This window comes from Prionailurus viverrinus, chromosome B1 (genome assembly GCF_022837055.1).
Source record: "Prionailurus viverrinus isolate Anna chromosome B1, UM_Priviv_1.0, whole genome shotgun sequence".
Classification (NCBI taxonomy): domain Eukaryota; kingdom Metazoa; phylum Chordata; class Mammalia; order Carnivora; family Felidae; genus Prionailurus; species Prionailurus viverrinus.
Window position 1 is genome coordinate 148,632,794 of NC_062564.1, and position 26,142 is coordinate 148,658,935.

At 40.2% G+C, this 26,142-nt stretch overlaps 1 protein-coding gene across 2 annotated transcripts in view; it reads right to left on the reverse strand.

Moving 5' to 3' along the window:
• SLC4A4 (solute carrier family 4 member 4) overlaps nt 1-23,568 on the reverse strand; it is a 302,161-nt gene extending 278,593 nt beyond the window's left edge. For both annotated transcript variants that reach the window (XM_047857278.1, XM_047857277.1), the window contains exons 1-2: nt 23,492-23,568; nt 5,379-5,558 (exon numbers count right to left, since the gene is read on the reverse strand). In XM_047857278.1, the coding sequence (XP_047713234.1) occupies nt 5,379-5,558; nt 23,492-23,564 (253 nt within the window). In that variant the 5' untranslated portion in view covers nt 23,565-23,568. The remainder of the gene's footprint in view (nt 1-5,378; nt 5,559-23,491) is intronic.
• Between the last annotated feature and the right edge of the window lie 2,574 nt (nt 23,569-26,142).

Sequence of the window (26,142 nt, forward strand, 5' to 3'; positions counted from 1 at the left end):
GTGGCCTATGATTTCCTGCCCCCCAAATATCCCAGGACACTAACAAAATGAGACGTTCAGAGGTCAAAACCATCCACGGTGGGAAGTCGTGTTGTGTTTCTAGGGCCTGTCTCATCAAGGACCACCTTCCCACCCACTTTCTGGGCAACCCTCAGAGATGGCAGCTGCTAACTTTAAAAAAAAAAAAAAAGTGCATGGTGGAGGAGGCAAAAAGGATTATTTTTAAGAAAGAGCACAATCTAACTTTTCTCTCCACCACCCACTCCACACCACCTCCTCATTCCCTTGTCTCTCCTCCTGCTTGCTCTTCCATTTCACTCTTCTTCCCCAGTCTCTCTCCCGGGTGCTCAGTGAGCCACACCTTCTCACACGCATTTCCTTCTCTGTGTCCCAAACTGGGCGGCAGCTCGGACACCACACTGGGAAGAACAGTTGTAAGGGCTCGGGGCTGCTGCCAAGCTCAGGCAAACAAACCCAGTTCCTCCTCTGAGCTCCAGATGTGTGGGAATCAAAACACGCATTCACTTTTGAGAAGCCCTGCCTTGACATGAGAGCCGTGGAGAAAAGAAAAAGCATCTCTGTTATGAGCTAAATGAACCTATTAATTATGTCATCTTCCTGATGTGCCTAAATACTGGAAGATAATTGGCTTATTTCTTCTTCTAAATGCCCTTAACGATTCAGTTCCATGCCTCTTTAATACGGCTTCTGAAGCTGAGCTGCCCAAATTCTGTGTGGAATATATTGAACGTTTTTAAGTGTACATGATAAATCCACGTGCCCTGTGGATGAATTTCCTCCATCAGTTGTGGGCGACAAGCAATTCAACACACTCGGGAGTCATCTACCCAGACCAAAATACCACGTTAGCAATAGTTAAAATAATGAGGCACTTTCCAAAGTGGAATAATTAAAAGTTAGGACCAGATTTTATGTGGCGAGGGAAGAAGGCAGAGCAGGGAAATATAAAGATGATGTGCAAGGATTAAAAACAAGAAAGTCAACTAGATATTTATCTATGGATGGGAAATATTCAGACCAATAAAAGCAACGTTTATGTCTTCCTCTGTAGTAATCCACTTACTCAGTAACTCTTCAATGAGCATTTATTAGGCACATACTATGTGCCAGGCACTGTGCTAGATGCCAGAAATAACATACTGAGCAAGACAAATTTGATCCTACCACTCATGGAGCTAACAATCTAGCATTAGCACAAGACAAAGCTGCAAGCTCACAAAATCATCAGTTAAGCATGTAGTATGAAGGGAAGAAAGGGCTTAGAAAGAATGACCCTGGGGAACCTACGTTAGATAGAGTAATAGGAAAAGGCCTATCTCCACAATATTTAAAAGATAGACAATAAGGGTGCCTCAGGGGCTCATTTGGTTAAGCATCTGGCTCTTGGTTTCAGCTCAGATCATGATCTCAGTTTCATGGGTTCAAGTCCCACATTGGGCTCTGAGCTGGCAGCATGGAACCTGCTTGGGATTCTCTGTCTCCCTCTCTCTATCCCTCTCCTACTCGTGCTATCTCTGTCTGTCTCAAAATAAATAAATATGCAATGGAATACTACTTGGCAATGAGAAAGAATGAAATCCTGTCATTTGCAACGACATCGATAAAACTGGAGGGTATTATGCCAAGTGAAATAAGTCAGTCAGAGAAAACAGATATCATACGATTTCACTCATAAGTGGGATTTGAGAAACTTAACAGAAGACCATGGGGGAAGGGAGGGAAAAAAACAGTTTCAAACAGACAGGGAGGCAAACCATAAGAGACTCTTAAATACAGAGAATTAACTGAGGTTTGATGTGGGGGGAGGGGAGGGGAGGGGAGAAAATGGGTGATGGGCATTGAAAAAGGCACTTGTTCGGATGAGCCCTGGGTGTTGTATGTAAGTAATGAATCATGGGAATCTACTCCTGAAGCCAAGAGCACACTATATACACTGTAAGTTAGCTAACTTGATGATAAATTATATTAAGAAAAAAAAATTTTTTAAAGACTGAATGAATGTATGAATGAATGAATGAATGAATGAATAAATAAATAAATAAATAAATAAATAAATGCTAGGCCATTAGGGTGCCTGGGTGGCTCAGTTAAGCATCCAGCTCTTGATTTTGGCTCACAGTTCATGAGATCAAACTCCACATTAGGCTCTGTGCTGACGGTGTGGAGCCTGCTTGGGATTCCCTCCCTCTCTCTCTCTCTCTCTGCCCCTCCCCAGCTCGTGCTCTCTCTCTCTCTCTCAAAATAAATAAACATTTTTTTAACAGCTAGAACATAAAGAGAGAGAAAAGCTAACAAGGACAAGAACAGGGTGACCATTCCAGGAAGACAGGACTATATTGTGCAAAGGCCCCCTGAGGCAGAAAAGGTTTGGGCACCGGGGAACTGAAAAATCAGTGTGGCTGAAGTAAAGTGAGCAAGATGAGAATGACCCATAACAGGACTGGTGAGATGCTGGGGGCCATGATGCCCAATCAAGATTTTATTCTAAGGACAACAGGAAATTTTCAATGGAGGAGAGGAGCAGCATAACGCAGTTCACACTTTATGACGATCATTGTCGCCTCTGTGAGGAAAAAGACTTGAAAACGAGCTTGTTGCAATGGTCTAAGCAAGAGAGGATGATTCCCTCCACCAGAATGCAGCAGTTAAACCGAAAAGGAGTAGACAGATTCAGATCTATTTTAGACGTAGAACCAATAAAAGTCACTGATGGATTGTATATAAGGGTGTCAGCAAGGAAAGAATCAGAGAGGATTTTCATTGAGTTACTCCATTTATAACTTTCCCAGAAGTTACAGGCATCACCTGACAGAAAGTCAGGCTCATGCAGGAATCTGATCTACGGGACATGGTATGTCCATATGCGTAAGTAACTCAAACACCCTGACCCAAGAATAACAGAAACCGTGTGTGGTTGTTCTTGAGACACAATAACGGTATACTAGGCAGATATTTCAGTGAATTTTCCCATGAGAATTTTGTTGTTATGCTGGTGCCAGAGCCCCATAGCTTCCCCCAAAAACTTAGGGTTAAATGCCTTTCTATACGTGGGTGCACCAGTTCTGACTTACATACAAGTGCTCCAGAGAAAACCAATTCATCTAGTCCCCATGACAAGCAGCAGAGAAATTACAAATTTCTAAGAGGACCTTCATGTCAAACTGGATGACTCATGTCAAATACATCAAGGGATATTACAGCATAATTTATTGGCTAACAAGAAAATAACTATAAAAGACACATTTACAAATAATTTTCTTATGATCGTTGAACAAGTGGGTCCTTAAAAATAGTCTCTCCATATGATCCCTTCAGAAACTGGGTATACAAAACAATGCAGTACCCCACAAGGAGGAGACCTCTGAGGGTAAAGAGAATGGACTGCCTTGTTTATTTTACATACTGTGCTCAAACTGGTTCCCAAATGCCACAGAAAGCAACTGCCCCCTTCCCCCCCACCCCACCCCACCCCCACTGCGGTCGATGCACATTCAGTCTCACTACCTTTCTGATTTGTTCGTTCCCTGTTACCACTTGAAGGTTACTGGCATTGTTTCTGTTGCCCTTCCTAAATAGCTGGCACATAATTATCCCAAAATCCCTCAGCGCATTTGTCTAGGTGGGCATTTTTCCCTTTTTAGTATTTATAGTGATGATGCGCTCCTTTTCATAAATTGCAAAATGGGAGATGACTTAGAGACAGGGAAGAAGGGAGATATCGATCTCTCTCCCTTTCTCTCTCTCTCTCTCTCTCTGTGTCTCTCTCTCTGTCTCTCTCTCTCTGTCTCTCTCTTTCTCTCTCACGCACACACACATGCACGGGGGAGAGAACCTCGGGTTCTGGCACAGGCTTCATCAAAACAAATAGCAAGCACAGATACACAGTAGTAATTTATTTGGAGAAGGGTGTTGTCTTTTGTTCCTGCAGACTATTCACTGTGACCTTTTTTATCTGCATTTCAAGGACATTGCTTGAAACAGACCCCATTATTTTAGTCCGAATAGTAAGGACTCCTTTCAGAAAGGCTTTCCCCCCAACATTCTAATGAAAAGCACAGAATTCTTATCTCCTGCCCTTTGGTCCTTTCTGTCTTACATTTATTCTAATACCTTTAAGTTTCAATTTTATGGTCTATCTCCAAGCTTTCCTGCAACCTTTGCTCTCTAGTTTGGTGGTCCATCTGTACTGCCTCTTTTAGGATAGTACCTCACTAGCTTCTAAGCCACCTGCTCAGTTTCAGTGGTGAGACTGTAAGAGATTCACAGATTCCCATCACTACACTTCACACCCTCTTTAATTTAACTCTGCAAATTCACTTTTCAACACTCCCGAGCTGTTAATTCTAATTTGGCCTCTCATCACCTGCAATGACTGAACTGGAGCTTTATCTGTGCCACCCATAATGCATTTTATTACAGGTTCCATATTTCTGCAACTGTAGCAAAAAGATGAAGAGTGTACAGAGCTCTGCCAACATACAAAGCTGTCACTATGTAGCTCCTGTTGGAGGATCTGCCAAAATTGGAATGTGTTTCTATCGCTTCTCCCTTCTACTGCACATATTCGTTCTCGCTTCAGCCACAAAGTTCCCCAGATAGCCAAATATCCTCCACATCAGAAGAAGCAAAAGCATATACCTAAACACACCGTCTACCGTATCAGTTGAATCTATGGGTGTTCTCTGACCTCCTACTACCCTGTTCTTAATAACACTTCCATCCAATGTATGATATTTAATATGTTCGATGCTTTCAGAACCATATTACTTCTATGCTCTTCTCTCCCTTATGGGATATTTTTCTACTTTTCCTTTCTAAATCATCAACCTGGCCCACAGCCTGGTAAAATGTCATCTATAACGCCATCAATGTCGTATACATATATATATATGATATATGATATATGATATATGATATATGATATATGATATGATATATATGATAGTTTATGTTTTTATATATATATATACGTAAGATATATTTTTTTTCTTCTTGACCTACTGTCTCAATAGAACCTATTTCTAAGCAAAAGCAATCTAAAAATGCCTTTGAGTCTTCCAGTGACTACTGATCACTGTAGTTAAATACCATGTATAACACTCTGCCCTCTTTCACTAGTCAAAATCTAGACTATCCAAGCGTGCCTAAACTTTGTCAGATCTTTTCAAGAATCTTACCAGACCTCCTCCTAGAACAACCTGCTAGGACAAGAAAAGACTCTCCATAGACATTATCCTTTAGAGACCATCCCAGTAGGATTGTGTCCCTCCCCATTAGCCACAAGATCCTACAAAGTGTCTTTCCTAAGGACGTGGGATGGAGGCAGAGAAAAGAACCAATACCCAGGGAGTACTCACTGAGAGGTTTGAGGATGCTGCTGCTGGTTTCATCTGCATTTTCCACATCTGACTTATCAGAGTAGTTCTCAGAGATTCTTTCTTTTTCCTTCTTTTCTTTGTGCCCTGTCTTTCTCTTGTGGCGTCTCCTTCTCCTGTAGCTCTTCGGCACATGGACCCCAATGTAGATGGTGTGGTGGCCTAAGAAAGGTACACAGATCATTAGTCATTTCAAATCACATTCTCTGCTGCATATAAATTTCACAAGCTCCTCAGGTCAGAAGAAAATGTCTACGAATTCATTACCATTTTACATTTGACAAACTGGAAAGATAAAATCTCTTCCCAATTTTCCGTGACCGAGAGTGTAATTCAACCTGTTGGCTGGCATTAGGATTCTGGGAGGGTATGCTCCAGTTACATCCGGATAGAGAACTTTTCTCTAGGGAAACCAAAAAATGCCAAGCCAGAAATCAAGAACCCTTGATTCTGGTCAAACCTCCATCTTCAATTAGCTATTTGACCTTGAGCACGTCCCTTAACCATTCTGGGCCTCAATCTCATCATTCATATAACAAGAGGCTTACTACATTGGGTGATCCCTGGAGGCCTTCCCAGTTCTAACCTTCCACGAGTCTATGATTATACTAAACAGAGTGCTTAAAAAGGAGGTCTTAGAGCAGCAAAAAAAATAAATAAATAAAGATCTAACTCAAAGGTCAAGAAGTCATTCTACTGGAGATAAGCTTCTGCATTAAAACTTTTTTTTTTTTTTTTTTTTTTACACGAAATCAGCAGAATAGAGACTTAGAACTGGGACAAATTGAGAAAAAATAAGACCTACTTGGAGAGAAGATTTCAGAAATACTCAAATGTTCACACTAGGAAACAGCTAAAATGAATGTCCGTTACAGTGCCATTCTCGTTTTTCTTTTTTCGTTTCCCAAAGTTTCTAAAAACTGGTTGTTGCAATGATAAAAATAAACCCAGCCCAGCAAAAACTGCCTTGAAGAGAAGGGCATGAGGAAAAAAGATTGTGAAATGCTTTTAGTTCTCTGGATGGAAGAAGCTGCAAAACTGACAAGTGGTATTATTCTTACAAAATCTGATAAGACAGGAAGAAAAAAGGAACTCAAAGCTCCACATCTTTTTTTTTTTTTTTAATTGGGAAACTTACTTTCACTTTATTACAGCACAACTTCTGAATGTGGGAACCACTATCTCAGAAGTAATGTGAAAACTTTTTTTCTTTTTGAACTGCAAATTAGATGAGATTATATCATCTTCCCCATCTCCTTTCCCATTCTGGAATTATTCCTGGATGACCACTTTACAGTGCCCCAGATGATATCACAACCTAACATGCAACACGTGTACGCGCACGATGTCTCACATAAATGGCTGTGAGTCACTTTCCACAGTCACTCACCAGGCATATCTAAAAACACTATAATTCACAGGGGTGTTCCCTTAAATTGGAAGGATTAAAACAATTGTATGCTCCTTTAGGAAGGAGCTTCCAACTAAGGAATGCAGATCCCTAACTGAATGGGTTAGGATTCCAAAAAAATCTGGTATTTGGAATGAGGTTGGAGGCATCTATATAAAGTGTGAAACTCCCCCCTCCCGACACACGTAGACACACACACACACACCAACTTAACTATTACAAAGCACAGTGAAATGCTCCTCACAGACTGAGTGCCAATGAGAAATTTATCGTGTCTAACCATTTGCAAGCAAATTGTTCTCATGGGAAAGCTATATTATACTAGGAAGTAGGAAATGTCTCAGAAACAATGTGAATTAAGAAACAGTGTCAATTGTTTCCTGTGCTCCAGTCACTAAGGGAGTCCTGCAGCTTTATCTCAAGGCACACAATATACCTAAGCAAAGCCAACCAAATTCTTTAGTGAATCAAACACTGAAAGGTTGGTCACTTTCATTCAGGAATTAGGAAAACATCATGAAAAAAAGTTAAAAAGCTGGAAAATTTTTAAACCTGTCACATTAAATATTTTCTACATCTTATTAAATAATGGCAACCAAGCAAAAAAAAAAAGTGACAGGTTAGTTACATCAGTCATATAAATGTTACACAGGAAGATTTTTTACTGTATTTACCCAAATCTACACAGTACCTTTGATAAGTCATTAAAAAGACAGTTTAAAGTGTGTTGGGGGGGGGGGGGGATGGGCTAAACAGGTAATAGGCATTAAGGAGGACGCTTGTTAGGATGAGCACTGGGTGTTATATGTAAGTGATGAATCACTAAATTCTATTCCGGAAACCAATACTCCACAGTATGTTAAATAACTTCAACTTAAATAAATAATTTTTTTAAAAATAATAAAAAATAATAATAAAAGACAGCTTATATGGGCTGACAGGATTTTAAGGTAAGATTTCTAGAAACTCTTGTCATTGTCAACCTAAGCAAAGAGGGTGATTCAGAGAGTGAGCTCGCAAAGCCCACAGACAGGAACATACCTTACCTTCTGGGACCTAACTGAAGTTCCACAAAAACAGTACCATTTTATTCACATCGTAATCACATGCCTCCCCCTGCCTTAAGAAGAAGATTCCGCTTCTCCCTGTCTCCTCCAGCTCCCGCCTCAGATGTTTCCCATCCACACACACCCCACACTTCATCACACACTTTCACACAGGTGGGGAAGCTTGCAGATATGATACCGCTTTCTGCAGCCCAGATAATCGAGCAGAAATATGGTTCCTTGCAAAACACTCCAAATTTCAGACATTTTTATCAGCTTTATTGAGGTATAATTTAATTTACACTACTGAGGTGCATTTCACTCATTTTAAGGGTATAACCCAAAGATTTTTAGTATATTCACAGAGTTCTGCAACCATCACCTTAATCAACTTTAGAACATTGTCACCAACCCAAAAAGATCCCTTGTGCACATGTGTAGTACTGCACTCTGTACCTAAGTCCATCTCAAACAACCACTCTTAAGCATTTTTGATACTTTCGGTGATGGCCTCTGGGAAGCTACAATTCGCTGGTACCCACACAGCCATGAACTTTTTGTGGGGATCCTTACGCTACAGTAGAATGAAATATTCCCTGAGGAAAGAAGATACTACCTCCCGAGAGTCATGAGGAAATCATGACACTGAGCAAAAATTCAAAGCATGCTCCTTTTTCTTCTCACACATTACCGGTAACTAAATTTTCCTTTTCTGTCTTGCGTTCAGATAGAAGAGAAGGAACACGGTCCGAAGGTTCAATAAACCTTTAGGAACCTGGGGACAGTGCTTGTGTTTCACCCATTCTCAGTTGCTCTACACTTCAACTTCTTTGCCCAGGGGAAGAGAGCAAGACAATTTCACCTCGGAAAGTGAGCGTAAGGCATGCTTTCTCAAGGTGATAACCAAATATTTCATAAGTTGTACACGCCAAGTTACAAAAATACCGAAAGTAAACTGAGCTCAAATGGAAGCATTCTTGCTGCTCCCACAGAACACCTGTCTTCAGGATCAACAGACGCAGAATTAATGAAAATATACTACTGTTGATAAGAATCTCATGGGTGGATTTTGATATTTATTTTCAATAAAATATCTTTACCTGCCTCAGAGATGTGTTATGAAGATTGATGGCTATTTTTAACACTAGAACTCATAAAATGACAGCAAGCACTTCGGAAATATACAAAGGTTGAGGGTGCAGTATTATTTTACACGTAAAATAAAAAAAGAGAAACGTGACAGACAAGCTTTCCAATCCAGCAAGGGTCTACAAAACTGTAGATGCTGAAAGAATCAGGGAGAGCTACCAGCTTAACTTGTAAGAGAATTTTAGACTCAAAAATAAGATAAAAGATAAGGTAAGATGAGATAAAGACCTCTCAGCTAGAAATTTCACCAAAAACTGCTTCCAAAGTTCCACCAAAAACTTCTTTCCAAAGGAGAAGCAACATTTTTTCTAAAATAGCTAGAACTCATAAGAAAAGGTGACTGTCTCGACTACACTCAAATAGAAAAAAAAAAAAAATTTACGGTGACTGTTTTAAATATTATTAAAATAAAGTTTGCATTTTTGCTACTAAAATCGTATCAAGCAAAACTACTGGAATCCACATTTGACAGTGTTCATTTAGGTGTGAGTCAAAGGGCACTGAGTCCTTGATTTGGCAGTGGCCTCAGTATCATGTGTTAAAATAAATACCCTGCATGCCTTTCTCTGACAGATGGTGTAAGTTCCCAACAAACTCGAAATGTCTTGAGAATATCTCACAATCCATGCCACAGCCAGTACTACTGGGAAGAAAGCATGGCTTTCCTAGTTATCTCCGAAGGTCAGAAATTATCACCAGGTGAGGCTGGCCTCTTCCCATCCTCACCTGCTCCACCTCGGCTGAAAGCAGTACTGTGATTCTATCATGTCCAATTCTTCCAATTCCTAAGATATTTCTAAACTAATGTTGATAGTTGCTATCCTGTTTTCAGACCAACAGAAAACTTTCACACCTGGAAACTCTGTAGTCATTCAAGTTAAGAGGCTGTCACAGATACTCACTGTGCTACCAAGGATGATTAGGATTTTGCAGAATTAAACCCATCAAACCAGAAGACAAACCAGAAGAAGGTTTTACACCAGCCAAACTCAAAATTCTACAAAAACGCTGGACAGTGAAACCACATATGCCTCTATATGCAAGATAGACCTATTAGCTCCTAGGAAACATACTACTGTTCTTACTGTACATACAGATGATAGCAACTATTTATTGAGTACTTACAAATGTGCCAGGTTCTGGCTAGGTCTCTGATATCTATTACCTCATGCAATCCTCACAACTGCACGAAGTAAAGACTACTATTATCGTAATTATACAAGCAAAGAAACCAAGGTGCAGGGAAGTCAAGGATACTGTCACCAACAAACTCATAAAAGCACACAGGATAAACAGCTCTCAAGTGGCAGTAACAAAGACAGCGAGGGCTTCATCACTACTTTGGTGGTGATTTGTTGGTTTGTTTTTTTCTTGGCGGGGGGGGGGGGGCAGGGGGACACTTGTGCTGTATAGTATACAGCATTTATACTATCAGTCTTATAACTGATTACACTTCCTTCCTCGTGTTGGCTGCTAGAAATACAAGAGACAAGTCTCAGTCCAACCAGTGGTGGGCAGAGTTTTGAGACGTGCATTTTATACACTAACCTCATTCTTCCAGGTTTTCACGCATTATTTTCCCTTCACACTAAACTATTTGGGGAATAAGGTATTATATGAAATTTTTTTTTTTAATCTGAGATGTCAGTGGTCGGGGAAGAGGATGGCAATGGCTGGGGTGGTTGTGGGGAAGCATAGATTTCTAGGCAAAGATTTTGACCTATAGATTTAGATCTAGCTATAAAGGATCCCCAGAGTACAGGTAAAATCTTTGCCATCCCCATCCACCTACATACATATCTAAGGAAACACTGAGGGATGTTTCCATTGTTGCTCTTTCTATAGTCAACCAAATTTCTGTTTTCTCTAGTTCAAAGATTCTACAACGTCTGGCACTTTGTATCATTCTTCTAGAACTAATCAGCAATATTCCCAAAATATAAGTCAAATATTGCCTTCCCTAGTTTATCTAAAGTAAGCTGGCCTTAAGCCAAGATGCCTAAGACATGTTGTATCTATTGCCAAGAGGGATGTAACAGAGGGAAACAAAATTAAGAGATATTTATTATCTCTATTTTAATTATGGAAAGAAAAGTGTAGAAGAGGAGGCAGAGCCTCTAGATGAGTGACAGATTATAAAAAGATGCTGTGGACTTTACTTCTCAAACCAAAACAAATGTCAAAGATTTTTTAGAAGTAGAGGAATAAGAACCTTAAACAAAATCATAGTATCAAGTTGAGATGCCACAGAGGCTGTGTGTTGACACTTCATATAATAAGAAATATATCAGTGCCTATAAACCTAAACACTTTAATAAATGAAATGCAAATAATTTGTTAGCTTATTACTAACAAACACAGAAGACTGTCCATAAGCAGCTCTAATAAGATATAACCCAAATAACATTGCTACTCAGGCATAAATACCAACTCATGAAAAGAAAACCTGCTTCAAATGGCACGGCGTAATTTTGCAGTTAACAGGGGGAAAGTGAGCCTGTGATGAGACGTGTTTGCAAGAGGGTCTGTATTTCAAACATATACCACTACACAGGACAAGAGCTGATTTTCCTTTTTGTATTTTGGATAGGGGTCACTTTTCACATAGAAAAAAAAATAATGCCCACGTTTATTAATAGAAAGTTATATATTACTTATGTATTTATAAATCATTTTGAATGTTGATAAGTAATCTCTTTTAATATTAATGCTACCAATCATATTTAAGATTAGGCATGCAGGCAAATAGTACAAGTGATGAAAAACAGGGAAATACTTTTCTTCCCACTGAACTGCATGGGAATTTTATCCACTGAAAGCCTCCCAGAAATCCTTAGGGCAACCTGAGGTTCCCCAAGCAAGACTGATAAGAAATCTCAGCTTGTTATCTGGTGTTTACTAAGCACAGTGCTTTTAATAGTTAATATTTCATGATGATGATGATTATGCTAACAATCTCTAGGCAGGAACAAACAGGTACAGGAAAAAGTCGTGAAGGGGAGTCAAGCTTAGGGTTACTCAGCTAACCTCCTGTCCTTTAGCTGAGTAAATGTCTACACCTGTCTTTTAAGTGTCCATTTCTGGTGAGGTTCTACTTATAGCCTTTAGGTAAAGAGGAGAATTCTAAGAGCACACACTGAGGTTAAGTTTCTCTTACAGTTACCATCACTAATAGCTGATAAGAGGCAAAAACTGACGAGCATTATAAAAAGTTACAAGTAGTGAATATTTTTAAAGACATGTGACTTAATATGCTCAGTGGTCGTCAATTATTTGAAAATAGCTAGGCTAGAACAACCACTTAAAGGTAGTACAGAAACCTATCTTAATAAATAAACAAGACTTAAAGTGCTTCAAAATCTCTAAAAAGTTGACTCTCCAAAGTAATTTTAACTTTGCTCTAGCAAAATCTCTCCTCTACTCATCTGTACACACCAAATATAATCTATATTTATATCTATGTCTGTATATCTGTATCTCTATATATCTATATAGATACAGGTGCATATAGATATGCAGAGGTATCTGTATAGACTCCATATATAGGGAGATGCAGAGAGAGAGAGAGAGATCATTTTTATGGACAATCCAAATCAAATGATGTCAATAAATTGTCTCTCACTGCGGATGGTACCCAAGTACACAAAGGTGCCATACAAGTGTTGATCTCCTTCTCCCTTCCCTTTCTGTGAGGGAAAATTCAGAGCACGATTTCCTCACCCTCCCTTGAGCCCTGATAACAACTTGTGAACTCCCTCTGCTCTCTAGCAAAGGCACCCCTGTGCAGGGCAGAAGAGCCAGCTTTAGACCGTCTAACTTGCCCTCCAGTGGGCTGCTTTACTCATTATACAGGGTTTAAATGTTTGACAGAGGGAACACCTTCCACAACCTCAATCTTCCCTCACGCTGCCCAGAAACACGTGCCTGGCAATCTCCACCCTGCTCTGGGTAGAGTTTCATCCAGAGCTTTCACACAGTGAGTGCCAACCCCCAGGAGCTGTTATCCTTTTACTTGACTGAGCAGAATAGATTGGAACCAAAAGGCCTGGGAAGGCCCGTGCCAGGCGGGGCAGTGCTAAGAGTGAAGAAGAATCACCCAACAGGAAAGATGAACCCTCCACTCATCCTGACACCCCAGAACCCCCAAAAGAGGCTGGTGAATTTTAATGTGCACTATACATGCTGTCAGATAAGATCCACCTGTGATCCAAACACTGAGAACTGACAGTTTCCATTATTTCTCTTATGGTCACCATTTGCACAACTGAATGGGAAGCAGGGTTGGGAGAGAGAAAACAATGGCTAATCCAATGGTCACTGATAACTGGATTTGCAATTGCAGCCAGAGAGGCAGCTTAGAGAGACACATAAATGCACACATTCACACTCTCATCCTACCCACATTGTCCATCTCCAACTCTATTATGGGTTCCCTTTTAGCACTGGCCTAAGCCCCGGCTGGGTAATAGGAAGAATAGTCTTTAGTTGCTATAGACAGATAATCCACCATATAGTTAATGCACTCATGGCTAATCAGGTATTAAATATTTAATATTAGTTCACATAATTCCCTCCTCTCACACACCTCTCACATAGGTAAATGAGATAGGGACAATGCCATAGGACTAAAACAGTAACCAAGAAGTAGGAAAAGTGCCCCGAGAGACTTAAATAGCCTGAATAAGGCCAACTGCAGAATCTTCCTGGCTATGGTTCTCCTCACCCTCCCAGAAAAGAGAAGGACAACATTCAGACATAGCACCATGTAATCATACTTTTAGAGTTGAAATAACCTTAAAACATTACATGATTCAACCTTTTCATTTACCAGTGAGCCAACTGAAGCCAAAAGCCAGTGAATAACATAGAGACTGGGACTCTTGGTGCTCCCAGACATAGAAGGTCTCCTTGCCCACTTTCCCACTAGTACTGCCATGGTACCAGCCCACCACTGCCATCCCTCCCGTCTTCCACTGTCTTCAAAACACAGAAGAAGAAAAAAAAATGCGTCCTTTCAAGTTCGTAATTACCTAGAAGGAAAAAGGGGCTTAGGAATTCTCTGAAAATGTTTCTTTTTTTTTTTTTTTTTTTTTTGGGACAGAGAGAGACAGAGCATGAATGGGGGAGGGGCAGAGAGAGAGGGAGACACAGAATCGGAAACAGGCTCCAGGCTCTGAGCCATCAGCCCAGAGCCTGACGCGGGGCTCGAACTCCCGGACCACGAGATCGTGACCTGGCTGAAGTCGGACGCTTAACCGACTGCGCCACCCAGGCGCCCCTGAAAATGTTTCTTATAGAATGACCAGTTTAAATCCACAACCCTTAGCTCCATAAACTGCCCCAAATATGAAAATGTTCTGCCTGTGACCTCTGTTCTCCACTGATCACCAATGGTCACTTTGAGAAACGGCAGAAAACTTTTAGTCTTTCCCTCTATGTCCTCCATTACACTTAACCAATTAAAATATTTAGAACAGTTACAGAATTTTTAGAGCTAAAAAAAAAAGCATCTTAAAGAAAATACAGCTCGACATTCTCACCTTACAGATGGATACACGAGCCTGGAGAGGTTAAAGTGATTTGCTTGTGGCAACACTGACAGTAACTGTACTAACAGGGACAAGGACCTAGACTTTCTCAGGGCAGTGCTCATCCCAAGGACGAAGAGCTTATGAAAAGCAGAGGCCAGCCAGGCTGTGTCTTCTTTCTCTCTCGCCTTTTCATAAGCTCCTCCCATCGCTTCTTGGCCTTTTGGCTAAGGTCAAGTGTGAAGCTCTTCCAACACCTTCCATTCTTCTCCTCTGTTCTTTCCACCTCCTATTCTCCCAGGTGCTTCTTCTCGTTCTCACCCATCTCCCTTTCCAAACACCTTTCTGGCTGCAGAGGGAACAGACCTCATGCCTCCACAGAATGGCACATGAATTTCCCAAATTGCTCACAGCAGAAATCCAGAAGCAATCGCTCCCATGTACCCTTATGTCTCTCTGCAGGTCCTGCCAGTCCAACCCAGGTGTCTCTTTTGTCTCCACTCTACTATAACTGAAAAATCATCTCTCAGTTGAATCTCAGCAACAGTCTCCCACATTCATCTTTGTCTTCCTGGGATGTTCTCTCCATCTATCAGCAAAAGGGATCTTTTCTAAAAAATGCAAATTTGGGGGGGTGGGGGGCGCCTGGGTGGCTCAGTCAGTTAAGCATCGGATTTCAGCTCAGGCCATGATCTCGAGGTTTGTGAGTTCGAGCCCTGCGTCAGGCTCTGTGCTGATGGCTGAGAGCCTGCAGCCTGCTTCAAAATCTGTGTCTTCCTCTCTCTCTGCCTGTCCCCTGCTCGCACTCTGTCTCTGTCTCTCTCTCTCTCTCAAAAATAAATAAACATTAAAAAAAAACTTAATGTAAATTTTGTCTGGTTACTTTCCTGCTTAAAACTCTTCTGCAATGGCTCCCCAGTGCATACTCAATAAAAACCTAAATCTTTAGCATAGCATAAAAGGCCGTGAATCATCAGGGTCTTATCTACCTCAGGCCACATTCGCTCTGTTCACATGGTCCAGCCTCAATGTTCTCATTTCCACTTCTCAAATAGGCCTATCTCTTTCTCACCTTTGGGCCTTCACACATGCCTGCCTGTGATGTTTCCATCATTCTTGCCCTAGATGGTTCCTGTGCATGCTTTAGAGTTCAACTTCATGTCACTCTATGGGAAATATATACCCGTTTCCTACCCAAACTCACCCACATACATGATCCGCTCTCTACATTATCACACCAACAACCTTGTCCTTAAATAATGACTGGTTTATTTGATCATACATTCATTGTGGCCTGCACTGGAGTATGTTATGGCATTCAATGATACATGTGAGCCCAGAAAAGCAACATATCAGAATTTATATCCACAACTGTTCTTAGCATTTTGACAAGCTTAAAGAAAAACAAAGCACTGTGCATCAGTTAAAGCTAATAAGAAGAGTTAACACAGATACTAATCAACTAATTTGTTGATTACTGGATATCAGTATTAGCTCCAGTCTGAAAGCATTCTGCAGTCACAGCAATCGCTGGCAATAAATTACAGGCAGGGAGTATATCCAAGGGAGGCAGTATCTTAAATTTACTGGGTTCATCCTGGGGACTTCAAATTAGTTTACTAGTACTCCTAGCAAAACTAGGAGACAGGGAGGCACAAATGCTATTTCTCTGTGGAAGAAAACTGAGGTTCAGAAATTAAGTAATTTGTCGATGGCTTACTACCAATACCATAGTATTTTTCAGGTATTACCCAAGAAACCTCAGAGCATCTCTGGTAGGGAGATGAGAAGATAGGTCATTAACTGCACTTTGCATAAAGGAAATGTAACCACATAAGCATGATTGGCCTCATGTCACCCACAAAGGCAGGGCAGAGCCGGAAATAGAAATAGGTTCTGAGACTCCTGGTTCTCGACTATGTTCTCTAACCCACGGCATAGACTGGATAAAAGTACCTGAACAATCAGATACTGATCTAATTTGCCAAATACATGTATCCATTGGATTCAATTATAAGCTTTCATTCCACATCCCAGACATTGTCTCTATTTTTCAGTAGGGACAGAATTACCTGTTGAAAATTTAATAATCAGCTGGAGGTGGGGTGGCGATTTAACAAAACTACAAATGTGCAGTTCTGGCCCTCTAAAGCTGATATGTTGGCCAATATCACTAAAATTCAAAACCTATTTTTTTCAGAAGTTTTGGCCTGATAAAAGTTATTGAGCATTCCACCATGAAAAGAGTCAGTAAAACAATGTCTCAAGAGGCTGAAGTAGAGTCTATTCTCCTTTCAAAGTCAGCAGACTATAAAGAAAGGTGAACACATTGAATACAGCACTGCCTTCTAATTCTAACTCTATGGAAAGGTAAAAACAATTAACCAGATTTAAAAGCTTTTGCAGCTCTTCAGAGAAGGGAGTTATTTAAGTCACCTATACTGCTGATTCAATGGATATCACTCACCACGCTCCCTACCTTTGCCTTCATCCCACCAGGCAATCAGCAGCCTCAGGGGCACAGTGTTTGGAACCTCCTGTGAGCTCCTGTCATGGCAGGTTCTCACCTCAGTCCCCTAAACGCTAGCAGCCAAAAAAGCAAAATAAAATTTTAAAAAATAAAACAAAACCCCACCAGCAAGCTCACCACAGAAACAAGAAAGCCTCAACTGAGCCTTACTCAGCTTTATTCTAATCTTCCTCTATTCTCTCTCATCAGACCCAATTCTCAATTCCCCCAGTGATTCTGCATTTTGTGATGACAAAAATGGGGAGATACTTAGCTCAGGTTTATTTCTATACTATTGCATAATCTCATTTAATTGGCACCTAAATTATATAATAACCAACAAAGAACATGATTATTCTAGCCTATGCTGGGTGGGGAGGAGGAATATATACATCTCATATAAGATGTGTTTATTTATGGACATATATATTTACATATATATACAACTGACCCCTGAATCCTCTTCATTGGTGGGAAAGTGCCACACACTTAAATCTTTTCCAAAAGAAGCACTTTTACAGGCTTTATTAGACAACAGCCACACACTTGTATTTTACCCTGTATACAATCATGGAAGACAATTTAACAAATTGGGGGCAATATGGATTAGAGCAGTGTGATTACGAAAATTAGATCTCGCGCCCAGAGCTTAAAGGCAACCAGAATGAGTCCAAAGAGAAATAGACAGCAGGCCTTGGGAAACTTCACTTGACCATTCTAGCTTGCCTTTTCCAACACAAGATGCAAGTGTGGTTAGGAAGGCAAAGGATAGCTGTTGGTAAAAATGAATTAAGCAAATAAAAAACATTTAAGCCAGTTAGAATTTTTTGGAATGATAATAATCACGGAAAATTATTGGTGAAATTGTATCAATCAGAAAGACAAAGTACAGAAAGTGATTCCGTATAAAGCACCCCAATGCCAGGTACAGCAGCAACGTAATTTCTGACAATTATTGCAACGCTTCTTTGGTAAATGGCATGTTCTATTATTCTCATTTTACAGAGCAAGAAACCCAAAATCCAAACTGCAATTTGCTTCCTTCACTTATGCAATGATTCAGCAATAGATCAGGCAAAAGTTTTAAAACTTTTATTCCCAAACTGATGCTGAGCCACCACGTTTCAACAACTTTAGCAAGTATTTTAATTTTTAAAAATGAGATAATAAAAAAATACGCCAAACATGTCGCCAAATATCAAACAATATGTCTCATAAATATGACCAGATAAAAGCTTCTAAAACAAAAATCTATAGACAAAATTGCTGCAAGAACATTATTTCGGAATTTCTGGATCCTTGCAGAACACAACCCAAGCACCAACTTCAATTTTTTATGGTTTACTGTGAAAAAAGAATGTAGACACCTAGGACAGAAAGTGTCCTCACAAGGCCTTTAGCCCAAACTGTACTAACTGGGAAATTCTCTATAATTGGAAAGTTCTGGGAAGGAATGTCTCATTCCAGTTTCAAAACCCATAGAACTACCATTGGATTCCCTTGAAGCTAAAGAACTCTATAGGCAAATATTTAACTTCACTGATGTGGCAGGAGGTGTCAAATAGCTCCTGAGCTAAGTGTTGCCTGCTTTAGGGACCCTGGCGGGCTTTCAGCTGAGGCCATGATGGGAAAGAAGCAGGGCACTGAGAAAGGTCTGTGTGAGCACAACCTGCTCTGGGAAACCCACGCTGTTATTCAAGGATCAACCCTTACACACCTCGCCACATTTCTTTAAAGCTCTCTGGTGGGTGGATACAGGTTTCTTTCAAGAAGGCTTTTCCTTCAGCAATAGTCGCCCAAGTGTTTCCTCTGTACACACAGTTTCTGAGCAATAAGAGCGAACAGCGGAGAAGAGGTCAGCAAAATGCAACCGGACACTTACACCCAGTGCTCAGAATAGCCCTAGCTCCAACCTGGCCCCTCCCTTCCCATCCGATAGGTTTTCATTCACTCCTTCTTGGCAATTACGTTTTCAACCATTGTAATTATTAACGAATGTCCACCCAGCCCCACTTTTTCCTTAGGATACTACCTCCTCCAATACACATAAATACGTCATCATGATATCCTCTAGGGAAAATAGGGTTAAGTCATTATGATTTCATGTCAGTAAAATGTTGAGATCCTGACCTCCAAAAAGACAATCATCACCATTTCATCAGTGTAGCCTCGCTCTTCGAAAACCAGAGTGGAAGGAAAGAGAGTAATGCGGACATGTTTCAGGGTCCTCTTTTACTTATGAGTGTGGACATATAAACAATATAAATATGTCAGTGATCTCTGCAAAATCAAATAGCAGTAACAGCAAGGACGGGATCTTTAGAGGCTGTATTGTCTCATTTGATTAAGAGTACTAAGGGAACCAAATTTCTGACTACAAATTTAAACAAAGACGTTACAGGAGTATATAAAGTAATCCTACCTATGCTTTACGTAGTTTGTATTATATATTCACTTATTCAATTCCTTCTTGTAACAAATATTTAGGAAACATCTACTCTGTCCCAGACCCTGCTCTGCTTTTTTGCTTTTATTTCCCTAAAAATAATCCTCCCTTAAATTCCATGAATCTTTAACAATTCTCTCCTTTAATGTCCATCAGTAGACATGGGAATTTGTAAAATTCTTCTTCCATTTGGACAGATGGGAGCACACTTCCTTCTGGACTTGGTTTTGAACAGAAGAGGAAAACCACCACAATATATCATAACAGCTTTGAGAGCACTGATCACAACTTCAGAAATGGAGACACATTTCAGCCAATATTGTCTTGCTGTATTTTATGCTTCCTGAGTTGCTGGTTAGACCATGTTAAGAAAAGGCCCCTCCTCATAAAGTCAGAGTTGCCAACGCCTGCTGGGAAGTTACCTAGCCCTGCAGAGCCAAGGCCTTATCTCAAAGGATAAGGTGGAGTTTGCTCTTTTCCCCTATTGCAAAATATGAGAATATTAAGTAATCTGTTTATATCATACAGATCCAAAATCTGGGCTGCCTTTTTTAAGGATAAAACATCCATAGGATTTCCTTCTGTTTGGAAAAAGCTACCTGGGACTCTTCAGATCTCAACCCTGGTTCACAGAATAAAATCCGGCAATTTCCCCTAAGTGTGTTCGAAATGAAAACTTAGCGTGTTTGTCCCTCATGGCCAGCGTTTCTGGATCATTCTGGTGATGTCGATTACCAATTTGTCATCTACAGACCAATTCTGTGGAAGTGCCGAGGCTGGAGCTGGAGTCTTTGGGTACAGAAACAAGTATGAGTATCTGATACTATGACATTTTTAAATGAGTATATCCACAGTAACCCTTCTGTGCCAAAAAATGTTAACTTTACAAAACTATACATGCATACATATACACTGATACGAGGTAACCAATGAAAGAACAGATATAAAAGCTTCTCTTTATTTTAAAGATTAAAGTGGTACTTGGTTGCCTTTTTAAAGAGTATCTCTTTAAATCATTAACACAAATGCACACGAAGGAAATTATGTGAAAATGAGGTTTAGGTCTTTAAATATATCCCACATAAATTCATTATTTAAACAGAGGATGACTCCTCTTCTGACTCACTCTATTCTCAGTGAGCTTTGCAGTTGATGGTTTTCTACTGAGTTTTTAGACCGTGGATGAAGCATCATGCCACCCCCAGAGAGTAAAGTTGAACCAGGTGAACTGAGGGTGTGGTTGGAAGGCTCAGTCTGTCGCCCCTTCACAGAAAGACAGTGGTAAAAGAACTGCTGAGCTGAATCCAATGATCACAAATTAAGAGACCCTAAGAAGACTTTTAAAAGCACGAACACCTCAAAGTAACGAGAGCTACTGGACCTCAGTCACCCTCATAATCGCTTATTGGGAGCATATCTGATTGGTGCAAATTACTTCAAACAACAAAATTTTAAGTTTCCTTTTGCCAAGTGTGCTGCATTATACTTCAACCATGTTTACCCTAGAAGAGAAATACCTATGTGGATAAAAGGAAACATTTAATAATATAAATGAAAGGTAGGCCCGCTCCTTGCACTTGGGCTTTCTGATGCTTAAAACTGGAGCCCTTACTTCTTCCATAATTGCACCAGAAACTCAACCACTTCAGAACAAAGAGAAAAGTCTGCTTTCCTTCAAATACACCCTTCTCTTTGCAGTTAAAGCTATGAGATGGACTCGTGTCCTTCAGGAAAACAGTCCCTTTCAAACTATGAATCCTCATTAGAGGTCTTGACAGTTTTCATTCCCAACCCCTGAGACCATGAATAAGCCATAAAACCCATCCATTTCAACATCTTTATACTTCACCTGGAGTGACTATAAAATCTAAGTGATTCCACTCCCACAAGATGAAGCCAGGTGAGGAAAATGAGAGGGTCAGCTAAGAAGGCACTGAATTAGAAATAAATAGTCCCTAAATGCAGTTTCAAGATTGTACTGTAGAAGAGCCTGCCCTGGTGGATATTCTCCACCAGATAACGACACCATAAGCAACCATCCTTAGAGGGTCTCAAAATTCAGGAACAGGCATCTCGTGAAACATGCCTCAAAAGAAGCGTAATCAGCTCAGGCTCCAATCAACATGAAAGATAATCATTAAAACACAAGTCGTATCAGAATACAAAAATACACAATAGCCATGAGGCAAGTTCAATCATCACAAAGCCAAACCATTTTACAGATGTGTCTACCACGCTTTGTTGTCTTTCTGCTTCTTCTCAGAGAAACTTGCCTACAGATCTGTTCATGACGTTTGTGCTTGAAAATCGAGCATAATACTTTGGGAAATAAACTTCTTAGTGAACACCTTAAGAAACCCATGTACAATATCCTATTGCAGTAGAGTGCTGTCAATCCTACAGACCTTATAAACCCAAGAAGTGATTTACATCTCCTGTGAACTTAGCGAGAACATTATTCTCAAGGAAAACACACACACGCAGTACATCTCATTCCCAAGCCTTCTCGCTGATTTTTCAACTTTAATTGTCCCGAAAGTATACATTCATTCAATCCTACCATATTTCTTACATTCATATGCTGTAACTTTAAGATTCTTATCTCCTCATTAATACTGGGACAGTGACAGAGTCACCACAACGGAGACTTAACACAGGGGCACAAGAATCTTAAGACAAAAGTTTTACTATTTTGCTCTCACTAACTTGACATTTTCCCACAGTCATGTTGTAAAAGTGCAAGGAACCCATAAAACAATATGAAAGAAAATACTGTAGTTTCCTTTTTCCTAAGTAACTTGGGCATCAAATTCTTATTAGTCAGAGTCAGGAACATAAATGAGGAAAGGAGGGAAATGGGGGGTGAGGAGACTACACAGTCAGAAGAAACTTAGTAAGCAAACGTGAGAAACATCGTAATGACCACACTATTCCAACTATTCCAGGAGGCACGAGAGCATCGCGTGCCCAGGACCTGGTCTTCAGTCTGGTTGAAGAATCACTCCAGAACACACAGTATTCTTTTTTCCAACCCCCCCACCCCCACCCCACTGGTCCAAGTTTTGGGTAGGCATTAAATGTTTACCAAATGGTACCAATCAGACTACAGTTTCCAAAACACATATGAATTGTCTCTCAGGTGATTCTAAAGGGCAGAATTTATGACATAGTTCACTTGCAAGTTTCATTTAACTTTAGGAATACTGTCTACAACTCTGATTATTTTTTTAAATCTCTTTGTAAATATTTATAGTACCCTGTATATCTGTGATGCCCTCACATTATTACTTGAAAAAATATTAATTAAGCCCTATCTTTTCACTATCAAATAAACAGTATTATTCCCACATTATTGATAAGTCAAAAGACAAGAAAAGAGAGGCACACTAAAAGCATAATAGCACTAATTAAATTTAACTCTTTTTTTTTTTTAACAGACACTGGGAAACATTAACAGAAGAGGTCCTGGAGGTTTTTTAAGTAAAAAACTGTTTGTCCATCATTTCCTAACTGAAACTCATCCATGATTACCCCTCTGTCTATCCTCAGTTTACACCCATTTTTGCTGCAACAATGATATCATTCTCCTTCTACAACATCTGTTTCTCTACCCTGCAAGCTTTAGGAAAGAATATTAGAAGATGCTGCCAAATACATTTAGATAAATCTAGCAGCTTCTTTGAATTAGTCATTGCAAGGTGGTAACTATCTGGCGAAACATGTATTTTAGACAGAAAGGCACAGCTACCATAGGCACCTGCTTCAAAAGTAAGACACCCCCCTTTTTTTTAACCATGCAGGAACACACTGATTCAGATTCTAATGGTCCAATGAAGTTCTTAAAATTACTTTCTGTGTTGAGGCAAAATGTGCAGACTAATAAAACTCCATAGAAAAGCTTTCATTTTTAACTTCAAGAATATAAGATCTATGAAATGTATGGATGCTATTATCTACAAAGACACGAGTGTATGAACATATACCTCCCCAGCCCCATGAAGCTCACCTTCTACTTCTTCTTCATCACACACATGTTTAAGGAAGGAGGCTCCTCTGTCCAGGACAGCTTCATCCTCCATCCTATAGTAATAAAAAAGAAAAAAAGAATGCTCAGACTTCTCCTGGAGTGAGCCACTTGAAGTAGCCCAGCTTCTGGGCAGGTTAACCTGCAAGCTGCTGTTCATGTTAACAGGGCAGAGTCACTCTTCCTTTGGTGTCTGCTACTCCTTCACGCAGCTCCTCTTAGCTGGTGCTTGAGAATATGCCGGTCCCACATAGCTTCAGTTCTAACCTTGAGAGGGCACCCACATGGACAGGTGAGAGAAAATCATCTCAATCCCATAGGCTGGATGTTAGGGGTTCTCCCTTTGGGATTTGCAAAAAGGAAAAAAAAAAAAGATGAAAGCAAAAAAAAAAAAAAAAAAATACCAAGAGAGGAAGTTTGGTTTGTCTGGAGTGCTCGTGATGATCGTTTGTGGAAATCCAGCTTCAGTGCTTAGCTCTTTAAACACCCACTGCATAAAAATGTATACCCTCACACACACACACACATGCACACCCACCCACACACAGAAAACGACAGGGAGTTAGGCTAGTGCACAGTGGGAGCCTAGCTTCCAGCCAGCCTCTTAATACCAGCACAGCCCAGTATTCTCTGTTGAGTGGCAAGCTTTGAGTCACATGTTGGCCTTACGGAAATCTGACATCTGAGGATTATCCAGCAACCCGGCTTCAGCAACTGTCACATATATATGCCACCCATTCATTCATTTTCCACATTCTTATCACACATCTCTACGTATATCTATCCTGTTAACTCTTCCCTGAAGGGCACAAAGTTCTTCGGTTTATAGCCACATTATGCTGTCCTCCTATCTCCTTACATAATAGGATCTGCTCTGCAATTTCATATGCTAAATAAGACCTCAGAATCCATCCAAGTAATGACAGCGTTTATACGGCCTCCTGATGCCAAACATGTTTCTTAGTTTATAGAATGAGTTAAGGTTTATTTCCATACTCTGTGACTTCTTTTCATTGCATTAACTTTGACATGCAGAATTCCATGAACTCTATTTATAGACAAAGCAGAAAAAAATCCCGAATTGCTCAAATGCTGCTTGTGTCGCACCGGTCTAGAAACAAAGAACTTTCTCTGGAGACAGCTGCTCTATGTCATACCGTACATAAGCTCTGCCAGAGAACCAAATGTTCACTCTGTATTCTATTCATCCAATTATATGCTCAGGCACTGAATATTGTAAGTCTGTTTTCCATATTGTCCGTATAACTTATTCTTGTGCTTCAGATATTTGTTATAATCTATGTGGATATGCACTGAATTCACATTTTCCTCTTTTCTATTTTAGGAGCATATCCATCTTGCAAAGCAACCATCTGAGCATAAAAAGTCAGAAATTCGGTGTCAGGTAGACTCGGATTTAAAAAATCTGGCACTTCCACTTAATATATGTATCACCTGGAGCAAAGTATTTAACTCTTTGAGCCTCAGTTTTTCCACTTATTAAACTGGGGTAACAATATCAACCTCGTAGAATTGCTTTGAGATTCAAATCAGGTAACATACGTGAAAACACTCAGTTTTGTGCCTTGTGCCTATTACATGTTTAATGAAGGTAAGTTTCCTTCCTTTCTTCTTTCCTTCTTTCTTTTTACCCTGACCTTTACTGGTGAACAGTGCCATTAAGAAACTTATTACCTTTGGGGCACCTGGGTGGCTCAGTCGGTTAAGCATCCGACTTCCGCTCAGGTCACGCTCTCGCAGTTCCTCAGTTCGAGGCCCACCTTGGGCTCTGCTGACAGCTCGGAGCCTGGAGCCTGCTTCGGATTCTGTGTCTCCCTCTCTTTTTCTGCCCCTCCCCTGCTTGCACTCTGTCTCTTTCTCTCTCCCTCAAAAATAAACATTAAAAAAAAATTTTTTTTAAGAAACTCATTGCCTTTGGACATCTGCAGAATATCTTATTTCAGGGATATGGGTCTTGTATGCAATAGTTTATCCTGATACGTCTTTTTCCTTCTCTATACTCAAACTAAAAATATGAAACTAATTGCAAATAGGACATAGATCAGCCATCAGGATTATAGTAGAAAAGAAAATGCCTTGAAGACTTGAGAAGTCAAATCATTTACCAGCCTCCCTGAGCTTCAGATTTCCATGAAGATTAAATGATACAACATATTTACCAATTCATCCAGGCACTCCTCAGAGGGAGGGGGAATGTATTCATTAATATGACAGATAAAATTCCTAATAAAATAATAATAAAGAGATGAACAAGGTAATCTTAGATAGCATTAAGTGCTTTGCACAAAATATAATGAGGCAGGGGGTTAGTTGGCATAAGGTGGTTCAGAAGACGCTTCCAAGGAGGTGACATTTGAGGAGAGACAAAAATGATAGGGAGGAACCAGGTATTTAAAGATGTGAGGGCAGAGTGTTCCAAGCAAAGGGAACAGCAAACGCAAAGGCCCTAAGGTAGGAACAAGTATAGCAAGTTTCAGGATGAGAAATGAGGTCAGTGAGGTTGGACAGAGAGAAGGTCAACAGTAGTTGACAATACCGGAGGAAACAGGCCCATGCAGGCCATGGGAAGTAGTCGAAATTTTAGGTGTTGTGGAAGCCACTGAAGAATTTTT